At 42.8% G+C, this 21,828-nt stretch overlaps 1 protein-coding gene across 2 annotated transcripts in view; it reads left to right on the plus strand.

The window, feature by feature from the left end:
• The window catches only part of LOC106567384 (beta-citrylglutamate synthase B), a 43,200-nt gene that overhangs the window by 10,557 nt on the left and 10,815 nt on the right, over positions 1–21,828 (plus strand). For both annotated transcript variants that reach the window (XM_014136557.3, XM_014136558.3), the window contains exons 2-3: positions 3,369–3,599; positions 11,744–11,830. In XM_014136557.3, the coding sequence (XP_013992032.1) occupies positions 3,369–3,599; positions 11,744–11,830 (318 nt within the window). The remainder of the gene's footprint in view (positions 1–3,368; positions 3,600–11,743; positions 11,831–21,828) is intronic.

Here is a 21,828-nt window from a genome sequence, read left to right on the forward strand (position 1 = left end):
GGTCAACCTCTAGTTAGTTGCCAGTTAAAATCTCACAGTGAGAATGTCACCTTGAGCATAACATTCAAACACGCAAACTATGTCAATATAAATACACATATGTATGCAATCTATAGATAGCTATTTATAGCCGATCTCTTGTATACTTTAAACAAATTTGGTGTAAGATCTATCAGAGAATAGGTGCTGGTGGCACCTCTTGCGTGTATGATTGTAGAAAGCTCTTATGTGTATTTAGGTTCAGTCAATCTCCCAGGCTTAAGACTGGCTACATGAGTTACAAAACACGTTTGCAGGGTTGGTTCTGCATAGCTTGTTGAAATTGAGTGTTCTGGTGCCGCTCAGGCATTTTAAGGTATTGATTATAGACCTGGTAGCTGAGAGATGATTGTATTTTAGATTTTTGTGTATTTTAACTGTTGCTTGTATTCTAATGTGTGAAATGCAGGGCTCCCTTTTAAAATAGACATTTGTCTCAATGGGACTCCCTATTGAAATAAAGGTACAATTAATGTGCTTATACCTTCCTATATTGGGAGAAAGCACTGAACTATAAGCTGTATTAAGTATACTGCTGGGGATCTGTGCTCCTCTGGGGGCGATGACTCTTGGCCTTGAGGCCAGAGAAATTGGCAGTGCCACAGGGAGCATGTGGATGTGAGCGACACGGGCCGGACCCAGTCCAAATTAAGCACTAACACCACTAGGCTACCCTGCCTGGACCCACACCTCTGCTACACAGGGCCAGCTCAGAGCTCACACATCCAGAGCAGCTCGATAATGGCTGGACCTGCATAGTGCGTATACAAACACAGCAGGATCCACTCACAACTAGTCTAGGCCTACGTGTTGGTACTGTGGGAACAGATTTCTGGGTTTGTTTGTGGGATGCTAATGTGACATGGGAGGGACTGGTGGCATGAACGTTCTAAACGGACGCTACTTTTAGGTTGTCTGGTTGTTGTGTGATACATGCAAGCCACTGTAGCTACCAGAGTTGCTCTGTGAAATGTTATCAATGAAATGTGTTCTCTTGACATTAGTGAAAGTGTAGCCTGTGTTCATTGATTAATCAATAATATCCAATGACGTCTATATGAAACTACCGTAAAACATAAATTAACCTGTCTGGGAAACGTGGGACGTTTGCGTCCCACCCTAGTCAACAGCCAGTGGAATCGCGTCACGCGAAATACAAATACCTCATAAATGCTATAACTTCAATTTCTCAAACATATGACTATTTTACACCGTTTTATAGATACACCTCTCCTGAATCGAACCACGTTGTCCGATTTCAAAAAGGCTTTACAGCAAAAGCAAAACATTAGATTATGTTAGGAGAGTACCCTGCCAAAAATAATCACACTGCCATTTTCAAAGCAACTAGCATGCATCACAAATACCCCCAAAAATATTTTCCCTCAAATGCTTCCAGTGAACCAGCGCTACAATTTACAAAATTACTATTCGAAAACATTGGTAAAATATAATATTGTCATTCAAAGAATTATAGATTAACATCTCGTGAATGCAACCGCATTGCCAGATTTAAAAATAACTTTACTGGGAAATCACACTTTGCAATAAACGAGGTGCTATGCTCAGAAAAATAGGCTAGGCGATACAGGTTAGCGCCATCTTGGACTCATCTAAAATCAAATATACTATTGTAAATATTAACTTACCTTTGATTATCTTCATCAGAAGGCACTTCCAGGAATCCCAGGTCCATAACAAATATAGTTTTGTTATGGACGAATATATGTACGAAGCGCGCGGGACTTGTCCTCACGAATGTGCAAAGAAAATGTATTTACGTTTGTTCAAACATGTCAAACGTTGTGTAACATAAATCTTTAGGGCCTTTTTCAATCAGAACTTCAATAATATTCAAGGCGGACGATTGCATTGTCTTACTAAACGTTTCGGAACGAGAGGGTACCCACGGGCACGCGCATCATAGTAGTAATGGCCCTCCCTCTATGACAAACTTTCCAGGCCTCTCGTTCGGTCAGTTTTTACCGGAGAAGACTCAAACCACTTTGTAAAGACTGTTGACATCTAGTGGAAGCCTTAGGAAGTGGTAAATGAATCTAACTCACGGTGTGTTTCAAAGGCAAAGGGTTGAACGTGATTCCACAAATCAGATTTCCACTTCCTGTTAGGATTTGCCTCAGGGTTTTGACTGCCATATGAGTTCTGTTATACTCACAGACACCATTCAAACAGTTTTAGAAAATTCAGAGTGTTTTCTATCCAAATCTACTAATTATATGCATATTTTCGTTTCTGGGTAAGAATAGTAACCAATTTAAATCGGGTACGTTTTTTATCCGGCCGTGAAAATACTGCCCCCTATCCCCAACAAGTTAATAGCTTGGGCGTTTATTTACTTAAATCATTGAACACAACAGGCGCTTATTAGAGAAAGGCTTCTATTTGAGCCAGGCATCTATTTCTTTAATGTGCACGGTTTTTACTCATTTGCATAGTTAATTGTTTAATTCCAGCTTTCACTTCCAGCATTTTAATCAATTTCTTCATTTCCTGCACTAATGTGTTATCATTTACACGCTGTCATGTTTCTTTTGTGTTACTATGCCTCTATTAAAAAATAACTCACTTTTCTTTACTTTTCTTATTCTCCTCTTTGACTGTGCATTTTAGTCAATTCTTACTTCAAATCAAATTTTATTTGTCACATACAAGGTGGTTAGCAGATGTTATTGCGGGTGTAGGGAAATGCTTGTGATTCTAGTTCCCGACAGTGCAGCAATATCTAACAAGTTATATCTAACAATTTCACAACAAATCCCTAATACACACTAATCTAAGTAAAGGAATGGAATTCAGAATATATAAATATATGGATGCGCAATGTCAGAGCGGAATAGACTAAGATACAGTAGATAGTATAGAATACATTATATACATATGAGATGAGTAATGTAAGATATGTAAACATTATTAAAGTGACCACAAAAGGGCGATTCAGCTGATTTCTAAGGTTCTGTACTTCCGAAGTTGTTGACTGTTTTTGTGCTTGCAAGTTAGCTAGCCGTTCTCAGCTGTTAGCAGCTAATGGCTAGCAGTTCTTACTGGCGATAAAAACAGATGATTTTCATATTTTTTTAAGTCATTACTGAATTATTTAATGTAACAAATCAAACCTTGTTTATTTGAAACAGGCTTTTATTTGATGAAAAGTGTGCCATTGCCCGACCTAATAAAAAGGGACAGGCGGCTATTTGAGACTGCATTTAATTTAAATCTTTACAGTATGTGAAATGTGACATTCGGAATATTTCACGCTAAAAAACAATTTTGTCTCTCTCCCCTCTCACTCTCTCTCATTCCCTCCTCAGGTCTGCGGGTCGAGCAGGAGGTGGTGACGTCCTACCCTCAGGTGGCAGTGGTGCGAGTCCCCACCCCCTGGGTGCAGTCGGACAGCGACATCACGGTGCTACGCCACCTGGAAAAGATGGGCTGCCGGCTGGTCAACCGGCCCCAGGCCATCCTCAACTGCGTCAACAAGTTCTGGACCTTCCAGGAGCTGGCTGGCCATGGGGTCCCACTCCCTGACACCTTCTCCTACGGTGAGCTCCTAAGCTTGGTCATATTATTCCTGATTCCTGAGCTTAGAAAATCCAGTGTATTAAGGGCAGGGATAATGAATTCGGTGTATTCTTGTATTGGATATATGCCAATCATGCTTTTGAATGCACTTGAGTTGGTCTGAGAGTGTCCTTACAAAGTTCTACTACCAGGATTAACTTAAAAAGTCACCCAAGAGACCGGAGTCTGGTCGAGTGGGTAAAGCATGAAACACACCGAGAATCTCACTGCTGACAGAAAAGTACTTATCACAGTGGGAGGCCGTTCCTTCTCTTGCTTGAACAAAAGCGGTACCTGCTGTGGGCCGACCCGGTAGCGACGAACCTAGCAAGGCTCGTCAGTGGCCAAAAACTTGACTTTGATCCAATCAGAGAGCACAAACCCCCACTTGGGGTAGCCAAAAAAATAAAATGAGAAAAGAGGGTATTTTCTCCGTACATCCATGGTGAACCAGTCACACTTCATATGCAATATAGGCTATGGGATGGTAGTTAGCTAAGTGCACAGACGCAATGCGCACAACACTAAATACTTCCTCCAAGCTAGCTAACCACTGTATTGACATGTTAGCTACCGAGTTAGTGCAGTGTCCTTAGCTAGCTAGCCATAGCCACGTGAAGTAGGGGTGGTGAGGGTGCTACAGCACCCCCTGACAAATCATTATAAATGAAAGAGAAACATATTTTTATGAAAAATATTGTTTTTCAAAAAAGTAGTCCACTAGCCCTTTATTAGCCCCCCCAAATATCTCAGCACCCCTCTTCACATAGCCATTAGCTAGCTAGCTAAACATTTGGCTATGGGCTGGCATTATGGGGTTATGGGGGGTGAATTAAATTGTTTCTTCGTCATTTTGCTAGGTAGTTATCTAGGCTATTATCAACCAGGGCTTTCTACAAAATAGCAACATTAGTGCATTAGCTTGGAATCTAGACCATAAGCAATATGCACAGATTTGTTTGGTAATTTTGCTTAAAAAAAAAAATACAGGCAGGCCTCGTTGCCTGCCTGTATTATTCCACATCCTGCTTTGTCCAACGTAGAGAAGTCAGAGATTCCAGGCAAAATGTGACAAATAAAGATTATTAGAGTGTTTGAGAAAGTGATGATGACAGAGGGGACTGGATGGGATAAATGCTTTTTCTTTTTTGATGCATTCTTAAGATCAACTATATGTAACGCGCCCCTCCACCAACCATCATGACTTGGACAATAAAAAATCCATCCCTGCTGCCCCTACCCTCCTTTGGCTCTCCCATAGCAGCAGTCGGTGACGTGGTAGAGCCGGGCCTGACATTTGCTGCTGCTCTCTCTCGCTCTGTCTCACAGCAGAGTGTGGACGTGTGCTTTTTGGAGAAGGCATGTGCAGGGCAGTTCACATCTGGTCTTCTGTCAAAACGCCAGACCACAGACAGAGAGCACCCAAAAATTGCAGTGTTCAACATTTCACATTAGTAGAGGCCCAGACAGCAAAACTAAGCAGATTTCGCTCTCCAGATGGCATTTAAATGTCAGAAATGGTCCTGCTGGTCAATTGAATTAGAAGTATTACCAGATATAGTCACATGAAAAGTCAGAGACGGCAGAACAACCAAGTATTAAAAGGACACTTCGGTATTTTGGATAATTTCCTACTTACCGAGAGTAAGTCTAACTCATGGGTACCATTTTTATGTGTATGCGTGCAAGTTGAAGGAAGTTGAAGGTAGCATATCGTTATTTTAGCGCAATTGCTGGATGTCTATGGACATCTACTAGCCAGCTTTCTTAAAATCAGGGAAATTAGCACTTTGTACTCTAAGTATATATGAAATTGTAATATTTTAATTCTAGTTTTTATTTATTTTTTGAAATATTTTCTCCTAACTACGCATTTCATTCATCCGCTGTGATGGTGGGCGCAAGGATGGGCTGTGTGCAAGCTGGCCAGCTGAGATGTCGGGACAGCGGCAGTTTTGAACGAGTTTGCTAGCTAGATATCAAGTAGGCAAAGTGTGAGAAGAGAACGTCAATTGTAAAACCCACAGAATAAGTAGAGTACATCAACAGTCCAAAACTATAGTTTTACCTCGCAGCCATGACTGTGAATATTGTTGACACTGCTGGAAGTATTTTCACGCTATTGGCTAGCTTACGTTAGCTTGACAAGTAGCACATGTAGCAGTGTGGTGAGACTTCGGTTACGTTAACGGACTACCATCACTTGTCCAATATTGAAAATGGTTTGTGGGTGTGCTGTAAAAGCTTGCAATAACAAACCAAGGAAGTGGTCGGCTAAAGTATTTCACCAACTTCCATTGAATAATCCGGACTGATTGAAACTATGGCTAGTTGCAGTGAATATAGACAACACTACCAAGGACCTCAGAAAGGTTGTAGCTAGTTTGCTCTGACATTTTTTTAGAGGATGAACTGACGAGCCATAAGATGAGACGTTTCCTGAGACATACAGTGGTCCCATCAGTGGGCATTCTACGCACGCCAGAACAAAGTAGAATGGGGTAAGTCTGATGACAATCTAACAGTATCTGATTGATTGAATAGGAACTAGCTGTTCTCATAATAAAATGTGATAGGCCTGTCAATTTTCTTGTGGATAAGCTGTCCATGTCATCCATTACATTTAATGGGATGCCCTCCTCTCAAAGCCAAAGTTTAGCTGAGTACAACAAAACAACTTAAAATGCACAAAACTATGTGATGTCCTTCTTTCATTATTAAAAATTGTGTGGTGCCATTATTTTCATCTTTATTCAACTTGATTTAAATACTTTCCAACTAATTATACAATTTCCACATGCTTTAGAAACAAATTAATTGGCTTGACTTTATAGTGTTAGCTATGTAATAGGTGACAGCATGCCACAATAACAAAACAGCTATTATGGCTTTCTTCAAGTGTGTTCTCGTTTGTTTTTGAATACCAACATTTCCTGTACCCTTTTCCTTTATTTTTCACTAAAGTTGAGATAGATGACGTGCCTGCTGTGGACTGTCCACAAGGAACGGACTCCATGTCTGCTGGAGTAATATCGCATTCAGAACCAGAATAGAGGACAAGCCTCAACAGTTACTGGTAAGTACTCAAAATATGCCATCAATGTTCTGGTTTACACTTTTTAGCACATCTTTTGTCATATTGGGATGGTAATGCAATTATTGGCCTGTCCAGACAGATCTATTCTAACAAAAGGACAGGTAGCCCCTCCAGGCTAGTTTGGTTGATATGGGGAAAGTGGGGGGTTTCTCTGGGGGATGGTGTTCCCTTTCAAGTGTGCTCAGAGGCACCCTTTTTCTAGTGTTCGGCCTGGCTACACTACATGAAAAAGTATGTGGAAACCTGCTCGTCGAAAATCTCTTTCCAAAATCATGGGTGTTAATATGGAGTTGGTTCCCTGTTTGCTCCTATAACAGCCTCCACTCTTCTGGGAAGGCTTTCCACTTGATGTTGGAACATTGCTGCGGGGACTTGCTTCCATTCAGCCAACAGAGCATTAGTGAGGTCAGGCACTGATGTTGGGCGATTAGGCCCGGCTAGCAGTTGGCGTTCCAATTAATCCCAAAGGTGTTTGATGGGGTTGAGGTCAGGGCTCTGTGCAGTCAAGTTCTTCCACACCAATCTCGGCAAACCATTGTCATGCTGAAACAGGAAAGGGCCTTCCCCAAACTGTTGCCACAAAGTTAGAAGAACTGAATCGTCTAGAATGTGCTTGTATGCTGTAGCTTTTAGATATCCCTTCACTGGAACAAAGGTGGCCTAGCCCGAACCTTGAAAAACAGCCCCAGACCATTATTCCTCCTCCAAACTTTACAGGTGGCACTATGCATTCGTGCAGGTAGTGTTCTCCTGGCATCCGCCAAACCCAGATTTGTCCGTCGGACTGCCAGATGGTGAAGCGTGATTTATCACTCCAGAGAACGCGTTTCCACTGCTCCAGAGTCCAATGGCGGCGAGCTTTACACCACTCCAGCCGGCGCTTGGTATTGCGCGTGGTGATCTCAGGCTTGTGTGCGGCTGCTTGGCCATGAAAACTAATTTCATGAAGATCCCGACGAACAGTTCTTGTGCTGACGTTGCTTCCAGAGGCAGTTTGGAACTCTGTAGCGAGTATTGCAACCGAGGACAAATTATTTTTACGCACTACGCGCTTTAGCACTTGACGGTCCCGTTCTGTGATCTTGTATGGCCTACCACTTCGCGCCTGAGCCAGTGGTTGCTCCTAGACGTTTCCACTTCACAATAACAGCATTTATAGTTGACTGGAGCAGCTCTAGCAGGGCAGACATTTGACAAACTAACTTGTTGGAAGGTGGCATCCTATGACAGTTCCACGTTGAAAGTCACTGAGCTCTTCAGTAAGGCCATTTTACTGCCAATGTTTGTCTATGGAGATTGCGTGGCTGTGTGCTCAATTTTATACACCTGTCAGCAACGGGTGTGGCTGAAATAACCGAATCCAGTAATTTGAAGGGGTGTCCACATACTTTTGTATATGTAGTGGATATACACTACGTCAATCACTACACTAATCTGATCAACTGCATCCAGCCTGATTGCAATGTAGCAAACCAAGAAGTGTCCCATATGTTATTTTTATATGTACGACAACTTCCTTGTGTTTAGATTGTATTCACTGGTTTATCGTCTTCTCTTGCCTCATTTCAGGCACTCCAAGATCCAACATTGTCTACCCAAAACAATCAAAACAGTGGATTGCACGGCTGATATATCAACCCACCGCTCAAAGATTCGGGATGACCTGATGGCACGCATCCTGCAGAGACGCATGGACAAATACTTGGAGCCCAAACCCTGTGGAAGAGGCTGTCGTTTGGCTGCCAACATAACCCCATGCAAAAACCCAGCAAGGAGGAGGTCATTACAGGTTTATTGGTATCTCCATTAGCTTTTGCCGAAGCAGCAGCTATTCTTCCTTGGGTCCGCACAAAAAAAAAACACGACAAGTAACAAAACACTGTTACGCTGATAGACAATTGCAGCACACACATCAAGATTCAAGTACACTTGGGGTTATTCTGACACCTCCAACTCCCCAGGTATCCATGGACATAGTCCTCCTTGCACTACTACCTAATACAAACACACTTATTGTAACATCATTTGTTAGCCTCTGGTCATTATCTCTCTGCATCTTTAGCATAAAAAAAAATCCATTCACTTTAGGCTACCACTATACATAACAGCACTGCTATACCTACTTTGTACTGTCTATTTAACTTTTTATGGCTGTGAATTGTGTGAATGACTTGTCTATACTGTGTATTGTACATATACTGTGTATTGTACATTATGTGCAGTGATCTGTATTGTGCTGTATAAAATAAATAATTGCCGGTTCATCGATTGTCATGTCATTACATAGGTCTACACTATGTTTTGTTGGCTTTTACCAATTTACCTTTGTATTCAAATGTTACTGAAACATTGACTTGACTGCTATATTTAATTCACACTATCATGTGGCATACTGTAATGAATCACTTATAGTAGATATTAACAAAATAGATGGTACTGGTAGAAATGGCATTTATTACAGTGATTTGACTAAATTAGTTAGGCAATATCTGGCTGTGAAGCTAAATCATCGGCGTGTAATTACAACATGCCCATTACATCCTCTTTCTCCTTGAATCCCATGTAGACTCCTGTGGGCGAGGGATATTTGAGGCGAATAGCAGAAACAACACGTGAATGCATGACTCTTCTGGTCCCAGTCTATAGCCCTTCAGTGCCTACTCCAACACCAGTTGATATGCAACCAGCCTGTATTGACTAAGAACAACTAAGTTGTTATTTGTGAGTAGCTAGAGCCAAATAATCTAGTAACAGGAAACCATTTAATTTGATCAGAATGAAATTATAAAACAAAAGTTATCAACAGATCTTTTATATTTTGTTACTGTGTGCTGGGACAAGCAAGAGTAATGTCACTTACTCGATAGACAGCTATCCATTTGGTCCAGCAGGTATGGGCTACTTTTTCCAGTTTATTTTTGGGACAGAAGAATCCAGGATTGATGAGCGCATAAAAGTCCTTGCGGTTTGTTAGTCTCTGGGTGCGCTCCTTTCTTCACTGTAGATACACTACAAGACCAAAAGTATGTGGAAACCTGCTCTTCGAACATCTCATTCAAAAATCATGAACATTAATGTGGAGTTGGTCGCCCCATGTTGCTGTTATAACTGCCTCCACTTTTCGGGAAAGGCTTTCCACTAGATGTTGGAACATTGCTGTGGGGACTTTCTTCCATTTAGCCACGAGCATTAGTGAGGTCGGGCACTGATGTTGTGCGATTAGGCCTGTCTAGCAGTCGACGTTCCAATTCATCTCAGAATTATTCGATGGGGTTGAGGTCAGGACTCTGTGCAGGCCAGTCAAGTTCTTCTACACTGATCTCGACAAACCATTTCTGTATGGACCTCACTTTCTGCACTGGGGCATTGTCATGCTGAAACAGGAAAGGGCCTTCCCCAAACTGTTGCCACAAAGTTGGAAGCACAGAATCGTCTAGAAAGTCATTGTATGCTGTAGCATTAAGATTTCCCTTAACGCGAACTAAACCTAGCCCAAACCATGAAAAACAGTACCAGACCATTATTCCTCCTCTTCCAAACTTTACAGTTGACACTATGCATTGGGGCAGGTAGCCTTCTGCTGGCATCCGCCAAGCCCAGATTCGTCCGTCGGACTGCCAGATGAAGCGTGATTCATCACTCCAGATAACACGTTTCCACCACTCAGGCCGATGCTTGGCATTTTGCATGGTGATCTTAGGCTGCTCGGCCATGGAAACCCATTTCATGAAGATCCCAACGAACAGTTATTGTGCTGACGTTGCTTCCAGAGACAGTTTGGAACTCGGTAGTGAGTGTTGCAACCGAGGGACAGACGATTTATACGTGCTTCAGCACACCTGTTCCCGTTCTGTGAGCTTGTGTGGCCTACCACTTTGCGGCTGAGCCGTTGTTGCTTCTAGACGTTTCCACGTCACAATAACAGCACTTACAGTTGACCAGAGCAGCTCTAGCAGGGCAGAAATTTGACGAACTGACTTGTTTGAAAAGTGGCATCCTATGACGGTGCCACGTTGAAAGTCACTGAGCCCTTAAGTAAGGCCATTCCACTGACAAGTTTGTCTATGGAGATTGCATTGCAGTGTGCTCGATTTTATACACCTGTCAGCAACGGGTGTGGCTGAAATAGCCAAATCCACTAATTTGAAAGAGTTTCCATATACTTTTGGTCATGTAGAGTATCAAGGCCGCGATGGCAGTAACAAGTCCCACTCAGCACAGCACAAACACTATTTGTTGGTTGCCATTGATTGATATGCCCCGCCGTCCACCTCAGACCAGGGTCTCGCCACGGCTTCTGCTAGCTCGTCTACCCACTCCGCTGATTCCCCCTCCCTCCTAAATTCTGGCTCTAATAAATATGGCTCTGAATAAAAATGTTCTTCTACTACCTCAAAGTCCGACATGATTCATCAAATGTTATTATGATGATTTGCCAATAAGCAAGTGAGCTAGCTACTAGAGTACGCAACAGCTGGCTGTCTCCTGGGAAAAGAGCGCAGGCAGAAAGAACCCAAAGTAGTTCGTAAATGAGGAAGTTGATAGTCAATTTTACTGATAATCATCAGAAATTACATTCTAACTTATAAAATATTGATTACTGTGTATAGCTTTGTAAGTTTTTATAAATGACCGACCACCCAGATTTGGAGAAGTTAGGTCTATTTCCCAGGAGATGGATAGTAGATACACCTAGACTTCCTGCAATTGCGGTAAGCTTATGATATGCTGCCTTCAACTTCCTTAGAACTGCATGCATAGACACAACAATGGTATTTGTGAGTTAATCTGACTCTGGGTAAGTAGGAAATTACCCCAAATACCGAAATATCCCTTGAACACAGAATGACATACCGGCAGCAATCCTCACCCAATGGCAATCATTCCTTGCTTCACAAGTCAGAACATGGTTCCTATAGCAACAAACCCCATTTTGCACAGTCAAATGACTGAGGTACACATGGTAATGGAGAGAGTTTGGTCATTGGACAAATTGTAACGTGTGTGTGTGTCTTGTGTTATTCGTAGGAGGACACGAGAACTTCCGCAAGATGATTGATGAAGCAGAACCGCTGGGCTACCCTGTGGTGGTGAAGAACGCACGTGGTCACAGAGGTCAGTCTGACCGCAACCATCCCTCCCTTCACCTCTCTCACTCCTCTCTTTAATAACAAAACCAGCCCAGGCCTCTCGGTTTATGCAAAACTGTTTCTCGAATCCTCTTACACCATTGTGTGCGTGACCAACAGCACCTCGGTCCACCCATATAAGGAATTTAACAAAGGGGTGCTAAGTGATTATGTCGTTGTGAAAAGGAAAGCACATAGTACAAATCATCGACTGCTTATTTAAACCCATTTTTATCATACTCGCTGATTTTTCAAGTTTACTTCTCATTTAGAGTAGGATTGCCAGAGAAGTTTTTGACTAATGTCAAGTTAGGAAAGAGATTGAACCTTAGCTATTTCACAGAGGCCTCCTGGCCCATCAACTTTTCATTCATAGTCATTGTCACTTTAATTGGTCTCCCAGTTGGTCTCCCATCGTCTGTGTCGATAACAATAGACTTTGGGTAATGACAGGGCATAGATAGTCTATCAAGAAAGGGCATTGTTAACACTAGAACCGCCATAGGCAAACGGCCACTGACGTTTGATTTTGTATATACAAAAAAATCAGCCCCACCCAAAAAGCTACCGTGCATTCGGAAAGTATTCATACCCCTTGACTTTTTCCACATTATGTAACATTACAACCTTATTCTAAAATTGATTAAATCGTTTTTTCCCTCATCAATCTATACACAATACGCCATAATGACAAAGTAAAAACAGTTTTAAATTTTTTTTGCTAATATATAAAAATTACATAAGTATTCAGACCCTTTACTCAGTACTTGGTTGAAGCACCATTGGCAGCAATTACAGCCTCGAGACTTCTTGGGTATGACGTTACAAGCGTGGCACACCTGTATTTAGGGAGTTTCTCCCATTTCTCTCTGCAGATCCTATCAGGTTAGATGGGAATCGTTGCTGCACAGCTATTTTCAGGTCTCCAAAGATGTTCGATCGGGTTCAAGTCCAGGCTCTAGCTAGGCCACTCAAGGACATTCAGAGACTTGTCCCGTAGCCAGTTCTGTGTTGTCTTGTCTGTGTGCTTAGGGTCATTGTCCTGTTAGGTGAATCTTCACCCGAGTCTGAGGTCCTGAGCACTCTGGAGCAGGTTTTCATCAAGGTTTGCTTCGTTAATCTTTGCCTCGATCCTGACTTGTCTCCCAGTCCCTGCCGCTGAAAAACATCCCCACAGCATGATGCTGCCACCATCACGCTTCGCCGTAGGGATGGTGCCAGGTTTCCTCTAGATGTGACGCTTGGCTTTCAGGCCAAATCAATCAAATGTATCAATCAAATGTATTTATAAAGCCCTTTTTACATCAGCCAATGTCACAAAGAGCTATAAATCCAACCTAAAACCCCAAAAAGCAAGCAATGCAGATGTAGAAGCACGGTGGCTAGGAAAAACTCCCTAGAAAGGCAGGAACCTAGGAAGAAACCTAGAGAGGAACCAGGCTCTGAGGGGGTGGCCAGTCCTCTTCTGGCGGTGCCGGGTTGAGATTATAACAGTACATGGCCAAGATGTTCAAACGTTCATAGATGACCAGCATGGTCAAATAATAATCACAGTGGTTGTAGAGGGTGCAATAGGTCAACACCTCAGGAGTAAATGTCAGTTGACTTTTCATAGCCGAGCATTCAGAGTTAGAGACAGCAGGTGTGGTAGAGAGAGAGTGTCGAAAACAGCAGGTCTGGGACAAGGTAGCACGTCCGGTGAACAGGTCAGGGTTCCAAAGCCGCAGGTAAAACAGTTGAAACTGGAGCAGCAGCACGACCAGGTGAACTGGGAACAGCAAGGAGTCGTCAGACCAGGTAGTCCTGAAGCATGGTCCCAGGGCTCAGGTCCTCCGGGAGGGAGAGCGAGAGAATTAGAGGGAGCATACTTAAATTCCTACAGGACACCGGAAAAGACAGAAGAAATACTCCAAACATAACAGACTGACCATAGCCCCCAGTCACAAACTATTGCAGCATAAATACTGGAGGCTGAGACAGGAGGGGTTGGGAGACACTGGACCCGTCTGACGATATCCCTGGACAGGGCCAACCAGGCAGGATATAACCCCACCCACTTTGACAAAGCACAGCCCCCACTCCACTAGAGGGATATTTTCAAACCACCAACTTAGTACCCTGAGACAAGGCTGAGTATAGCCCACAAAGATCTCCCCCACGGCACGAACCCGAGGGGGGCGCCAACCCCGGACAGGAAGATCACATCAGTGACTCAACCCACTCAAGTGACGCACCCCTCCTAGGGACGGGATGGAAGAGCACCAGTAAGCAAGTGGCTCAGCTCCCGTAATAGGGTTAGAGGCAGAGAATCCTGGTGGAGAGAGGGGAACCGGCCAGGCAGAGAGAGCAAGGGCGGTTCAATGCTCCAGTGCCTTTCCGTTCACCTTCACACCCCTGGACCAGAATACACACAATCATAGGACCTACTGAAGAGATGAGTCTTCAATAAAGACTTAAAGGTCGAGACCGAGTCTGCGTCTCTCACATGGATAGGCAGACCATTCCATAAAAATTGAGCTCTATAGGAGAAAGACCTGCCTCCAGCTGTCTGCTTAGAAATTCTAGGGACAATAAGGAGGCCAGAGTTTTGTGACCGTAGCATACGTGTAGGTATGTACGGCCGGACCAAATCGGAAAGATAGGTAGGAGCAAGCCCATGTAATGCTTTGTAGGTTATCGGTAAAACCTTGAAATCAGCCCTAGCCTTTACAGGAAGCCAGTGTACAGAGGCTAGCACTGGAGTAATATGATCACATTTTTTGGTTCTAGTCAAGATTCTAGCAGCCGTGTTTAGCACTAACTGAAGTTTATTTAGTGCTTTATCCGGGTAGCCAGAAAGTAGAGCATTGCAGTAGTCTAATCTAGAAGTGACAAAAGCATGGATTAGATTTTCTGCATCATGGAAAAAGCTGTCCTTGAAATAGTCTTGATACATTTGAAGTCGGAAGTTTACATACACCTTAGCCAAATCCATTTAAACCAGTTTTTCACAATTCCTGACATATAATCCTAGTAAAAATTCCCTGTTTTAGGTCAGTTAGGATCACCACTTTATTTTAAGAATGTGAAATGTCAGACTAATAGTAGGGAGAATTATTTATTTCAGCTTTTATTTCTTTCATTACATTCCCAGTTGGTCAAAAGTTTATATACACTCAATTAGTGTTTGGTAGCATTGCCTTTAAATTGTTTAACTTGGGTCAAACGTTTCGGGTAGCCTTCCACAAGCTTCCCACAATAAGTTGGGTGAATTATTGCCCATTCCTCCTGACAGAGCTGGTGTAACAGAGTCAGGTTTGTAGGCCTCCTTGCTCGCACACGCAAGCTTTTTCAGTTCTCCCCACACATTTTCTATAGGATTGAGGTCAGGGCTTTGTGATGGCCACTCCAATACCTTGACTTTGTTGTCCTTAGCCATTTTGCCACAACTTTGGAAGTATGCTTGGGGTCATGGTCCATTTGGAAGACCCATTAGCGACCAAGCTTTAACTTCCTGACTGATGTCTTGAGATGTCGCTTCAATATATCCACATCATTTTTCTCCCTCATGATGCCATCTATTTTGTGAAGTACACCAGTCCCTCCTGCAGCAAAGCACCCCCACAACATGATGCTGCCACCCCTGTGCTTCACGGTTGGGATGGTGTTCTCCGGCTTGCAAGCCTCTCCCTTTTTCCTCCAAACATAACGATGGTCATTATGGCCAAACAGTTCTATTTTTGTTTCATGAGACCAGAGGACATTTCTCCAAAATGTACGATCTTTGTCCCCATGTGCAGTTGCAAACCGTAGTCTGGCTTTTTTATGGCGGTTTTGGAGCAGTGGCTTCTTCCTTGCTGAGCGGCCTTTCAGGTTATGTCGATATAGGACTCGTTTTACTGTGGATATAGATACTTTTGTACCTGTTTCCTCCAGCATCTTCACAAGGTCCTTTGCTGTTGTTCTGGTATTGATTTGCACTTTTCGCACCAAAGTACGTTCATCTCTATGGGGCAGGACGTGTCTCCTTCCTGAGCGGTATGACGGCTGCGTGGTCCCATGGTGTTTATACTTGCGTATTATTGTTTGTACAGATGTACGTGGTACCTTTCAGGCGTTTGGAAATTGCTCCCAAGGATGAACCAGACTTGTGGAGGTCTACAATTCTTTTTCTGAAGTCTTGGCTGATTTCTTTTGATTTTCCCATGATGTCAAGCAAAGAGGCACTGAGTTTGAAGGTAGGCCTTGAAATACATCCACAGGTACACCTCCAATTGACTCAAATGGTGTAAATTAGCCGATCAGAAGCTTCTAAAGCCATGACATCATTTTCTGGAAATTTCCAAGCAGTTTAAAGGCACAGTCAACTTAGTGTATGTAAACTTCTGACCCACTGGAATTGTGATACAGTGAATTATAAGTGAAATAATCTGTCTGTAAACAGTTGTTGGAAAAGTTACTTGTGTCATGCACAAAGTAGATGTCCTAACCGACGTACCAAAACTATTGTTTGTTAACAAGTAATATGTAGAGTGGTTGAAAAACAAGTTTTAATGGCTCCAACCTAGGTGTATGTAAACTTCCGACTTCAACTGTATGTTTGTCAAAACTGTTCTGCGGAAGCACAGTTCCCGCTCAGCCCAGTCAAAACTGTTCGCTGCTCTGGCACCCCAATGGTGGAACAAGCTCCCTCACGACGCCAGGACAGCGGAGTCAATCACCACCTTCCGTAGACACCTGAAACCCCACCTCTTTAAGGAATACCTGGGATAGGATATAGTAATCCTTCTAACCCCCCCCCCCAAAAAAAAGATATAGATGTACTATTGTAAAGTGGTTGTTCCACTGGATATCATAAGGTGCATGCACCAATTTGTAAGTCGCTCTGGATAAGAGCGTCTGCTAAATGACGTAAATGTAATGTAAATGTAAAAGAGAGATCAGGTTCCAGAGCAACGCAGAGGTCCTTCACAGTTTTATTTGAGACGACTGTACAACCATCAAGATTAATTGTCAGATTCAACAGAAGACGTCTTTGTATTTTGGGACCTAGAACTAGCATCTCTGTTTTGTCCGAGTTTAAAAGTAAAATATTTGCCGCCATCCACTTCCTTATGTCTGAAACACAAGCTTCCAGGGAGGGCGATTTTAGGTCTTCACCATGTTTCATTGAAATGTACAGCTGTGTATCGTCCGCATAGCAGTGAAAGTTAACATTATGTTTCCAAATGACATCCCCAAGAGGTCGAATATAGTGAAAACAATAGTGGTCCTAAAACAGAACCTTGATGAACACCGAAACTTTGTTTCATAGAGACAAACTGATATCTTTCCGACAGATAAGATCTAAACCAGGCCAGAACATGTCCGTGTAGACCAATTTGGGTTTCCAATCTCTCCAAAAGAATGTCATGATTGATGGTGTCAAAAGCAGCACTAAGGTCTAGGAGCACGAGGACAGATACAGAGCTTTGGTCTGACGTCATTAAATGGTAATTTACCACCTTCACGTGTGCAGTCTCAGTGCTATGATGGGGTCTAAAACCAGACTGAAGCATTTCTTATACATGTTTTGTCTTCAGGAAGGCAGTGAGGCAGCTTTTTCTAAAATTCTTGAGAGGAATGGGAGATTTGAAATATAGGCCGATAGTTTTTTATATTTTCTTGGTCAAGTTTGGGCTTTTTCAAGAAAGGCTTTATTACTGCCACTTTTAGTGAGTTTGGTACACATCCGGTGGATAGTGAGACGTTTTTTATGTTCAACATAGTAGGGCCAAGCACAGGAAGCAGCTCTTTCAGTAGTTTAGTTGGAATAGGGTCCAGTATGCAACTTGAAGTTTTAAAATCAAATGTTGTTTGTCACATGCGCTGATTACAACAGGTGTAGACCTTACAGTGAAATGCTTACTTGCAAGCCCTTAACCAACAATGCAGTTTTAAGAAAATACCTACAAAAAAATAAGTAAGAGATAAGAATAACAAATAATTAAAGCGCAGCAGTAACTAACAATAGCGGAGCTATATACCGGGAGTACCGGTACAGAGTCAATGTGCGGGGGCACCGGTGTCGAGGTAATATGTGCATGTAGGTAGAGTTATTAAAGTGACTATACATAGATAATAACAGATAGTAGCAGCAGCGTAGAAGAGGGTGGTTGGGGGGGCAGCAATGCAAATAGTCCGGGTTGCCATTTGTTTAGCTGTTCAGGACTCTTATGGCTTGGGGGTAGAAGCTGTTTAGAAGCCTCTTGGACCTAGACTTGGCACTCCGGTACCGCTTGCCGTGCGGTAGCAGAGAGAACAGTCTATGACTAGGGTGGCTGGAGTCTTTGACAATTTTTAGGATCTTCCTCTGACACAGCCTGGTATAGAGGTCCTGGATGGCAGGAAGCTTGGCCCCGGTGATGTCCTGGGCCGTACGCACTACCCTCTGTTGTGCCTTGCAGTCGGAGACCAAGCAGTTGCCATACCAGGCAGTGATGCAACCCATCAGGATGCTCTCGATGGTGCAGCTGTAAATCCTTTTGAGGATCTGAGGACCCGTGCCAAATCTTTTCAGTCTCCGGAGGGGGAATAGGTTTTGTTGTGCCCTCTTCACGACTGTCTTGGTGTCCTTGGACCATGTTAGTTTGTTGGTGATGTGGACCCCAAGGAACTTGAAGCTCTCAAACTGCTCCACTACAGCCCCGTTGATGAGAATGGGGGCGTGCTCAGTCCTCCTTTTCCTGTAGTCCACGATCATCTCCTTTGTCTTGATCACGTTGAGGGAGAGGTTGTTGTCCTTGCACCACACAGCCAGGTCTCTGACCTCCTCCCTATTGGCTGTCTCATCGTTCTCTGTGATCAGGCCTACCACTGTTGTCATCAGGAATCTTAATGATGGTGTTGGAGTCGTGTCAGGCTGTGCAGTCATGAGGGAACAGGGAGTACAGGAGGGGACTGAGCATGCACCCCTGAGGGGCCCCCGTGTTGAGGCCATTACTATTTTCATGATTGGGTCAAGAGATATAGGATTAAAAAACTTGAGTGTCTCCCTTGATCCTAGGTCGTGGCAGTGTTGTGCAGACTCAGGACAACTGAGCTTTGGAGAAATACGCAGATTTAAAGAGGAGTCCTTAATTTGCTTTCTGATGATCATGATCTTTTCGTCAAAGAAGTTCATGAATTTATCACTGCTGAAGTGAAAGCCATCCTCTCTTGGGAAATGCTTTTTAGTTAGCTTTGCGACAGTATCAAAAATACATTTGGGATTGTTCTTATTCGCCTCAATTAAGTTGGAAAAATAGGATGATCGAGCAGCAGTGAGGGCTCTTCGACATTGTACATTACTGTTTTTCCAAGCTAGTCGGAAGACTTCCAGTGTGGTGGATCGCCATTTCCGTTCCACGGAACTTGCTTCAGGGCTCGGGTATTTTCTGTATACCAGGTAGCTAGTTTATTATGAAAAATGTTTTTTGTTTTTAGTGGTACGACTGCATCTAGGGTATTACGCAAGTAAAATTTAGTTCTTCGGTTATTTGGTTAACCAATTTTTGCACTCCGACGTCCTTGGGTAGGTGGAGGGAGTCTGGAAGGGCATCGGGAATCTTTGGGTTGTCCGGGAATTTCTAGCACTGCTTTTGATGATCCTTGGTTGGGTTTTAAGCAGATTATTTGTTGTGATTGCAAATGTAATAAATTGGTGGTCCGATAGTCCAGGATTATGAGGAAACATTAAGATCCGCGATATTTATTCCACGGGACAAAACTGGTCCAGAGTATGACTGTGGCAGTGATTCCGGAGACATGTTAGACAAAACCCACTAAGTCGATGATGGCTCCGAAAGCCTTTTGGAGTAGGTCTGTGAACTTTTCCATGTGAATATTAAAGTCACCAAAAATGTGAATATTATCTGTCATGACTACAAGGTCCGATAGGAATTCAGGGAACTCAGTGAGGAACGCTGTATACGGCCCAGGAGGCCTGTAAACAGTAGCTATAAAAAGTGATTGAGTAGGCTGCATAGATGACTAAAAGCTCAAAAGACAAAAACACAGTATTTTTTTTTGTAAATTGAAATTTGCCCGTCGTAAATGTTAGCAACACCTCCGCCTTTACAGGATGCGCGGGGTATATGGTCACTGGTGTAACCAGGAGGACAGGCCTCATTTAACACAGTACATTAATCAGGCTTAAGCCATGTTTCAGTCAGGCCAATCACATCAAGATTATGATCAGTGATTAGTTCATTGACTATAACTGCCTTGGAAGTGAGGGGTCTAACATTAAGTAGCCCTATGTTGAGATGTGAGATATCACAATCTCTTTCAATAATGACAGTAGTTCAATCTTGGTTTCATCAGACCAGAGAATCTTGTTTTTCATGGTCTGAGTCTTTAGGTGCCTTTTGGCAAACTCCAAGTGGCTGTCATGTGCCTTTAACTGAGGAGTGGCTTCCGTCTGGCCACTCTACTATGGCCTGATTGGCCTGATTGGTGGAGTGCTGCAGAGATGGTTGTCCTTCTGGAAGGTTCCCCCATCTCCACAGAGGAACTCTAAAGCTCTGTCAGAGAGACCATTGGGTTTTTGGTCACTTCCCTGACCAAGACCCTTCTCCCCCGATTGCTCAGTTTGGCCGGGCGGCCAGCTCTAGCAAGAGTCTTGGTGGTTCCAAACTTCTTCCATTTAAGAATGATGGAGGCCAGTGTGTTCTTGGGGACCTTCAATGATGTAGAAATATTTTGGTGCCCTTCCCCAGATCTGTGTCTCGACACAATCTTGTCTTGGAGCACTACGGACAATTCCTTCGACCTCATGGCTTGGTTTTTGCTCTGACATACACTGTCAACTGTGGGACCTTATATAGACAGGTGTGTGCCTTTCCAAATAATGCCCAATCAATTGAATTTACCACAGGTGGACTCCAATAAAGTTGTAGAAACATCTCAAGAATGATGAATGGTAACAGGATGCACCTGAGCTCAATTTCGAGTCTCAGAAAAGGGTCGGAATACTTATGTAAATAAGGTATTTATGTTTTTTATTTGTCATTACGGGATATTGTGTGTAGATTGTTGAGAAAAAGATCATATTTAATCCATTTTAGAATAAGGCTGTAACATAACAAAATGTGGAAAAATTCAAGGGGGGTCTGAATACTTTCTGAAGGCGCTGTATGTCCTGCTCCTTCCCTGACTTTTACTAAATGTTTGTATTTTACACTGCTCATATGTCATAATTTATTAAAACGAAAACATTCTACATGTTGCAGTAGGTCTTTAGAATAATGCAAAACATATCCTTGACTCTATCCATTGAACCAAACGATGCCAGCCCACTGAATGAATGACAAATGGATGGAATGGGCAATAATTGTGCAAGTTAATTCACAATCAAATTTAAATTAAGCCGAACTGGAGGGTGAAATGAGGGTGAAGAGGTTGACTTAATTCAGAAAGACAATAGTGTAAAGATGAGTTTGTTATGCCTATTTATCACCGTTGGTGCTCATGTTTAATAATTTGACCTTGCAGGTTGATACCATTCTCTTTTACATTTTACTTTGTATAAAGAAGCAGTTATGGGACTGTTTTACTTACTTTATTACTAATTGAATTTATTGTAAGAGGAACGAAAACATGCTATCTGTTGCAGTAGGCCTTTAGAATAATGCAAACATATCCTTGACTCTATCCAACTTGATGAGCAAGAAACAAACAATGCCAGTCAGCCTGCACAGCCGTCCCATCGAAACTACACCTAAACTCTACCAAAACTAATTTCACACATAATAAGAGTTACCTTATAGACAAGATTTAAGTTGACAATAATCTGATGAGTGACAATATTAGGCCAACTGTCAAATTGTACATGAAGAGATGGGTTTACTTGTAATTTACAGATGCATGGAAAGGATCATCACTTCATCAAATCATCCTTCATAGTCATTATGCAGGTAAAACATTGTGATTTCTATATAGTATCAGAAAGAGCATATTTCCAGTTTCTATTACACTTACCTTTGT

The sequence above is a fragment of the Salmo salar genome, chromosome 13 (genome assembly GCF_965601325.2).
Source record: "Salmo salar chromosome 13, fSalSal1, whole genome shotgun sequence".
Taxonomy (NCBI): domain Eukaryota; kingdom Metazoa; phylum Chordata; class Actinopteri; order Salmoniformes; family Salmonidae; genus Salmo; species Salmo salar.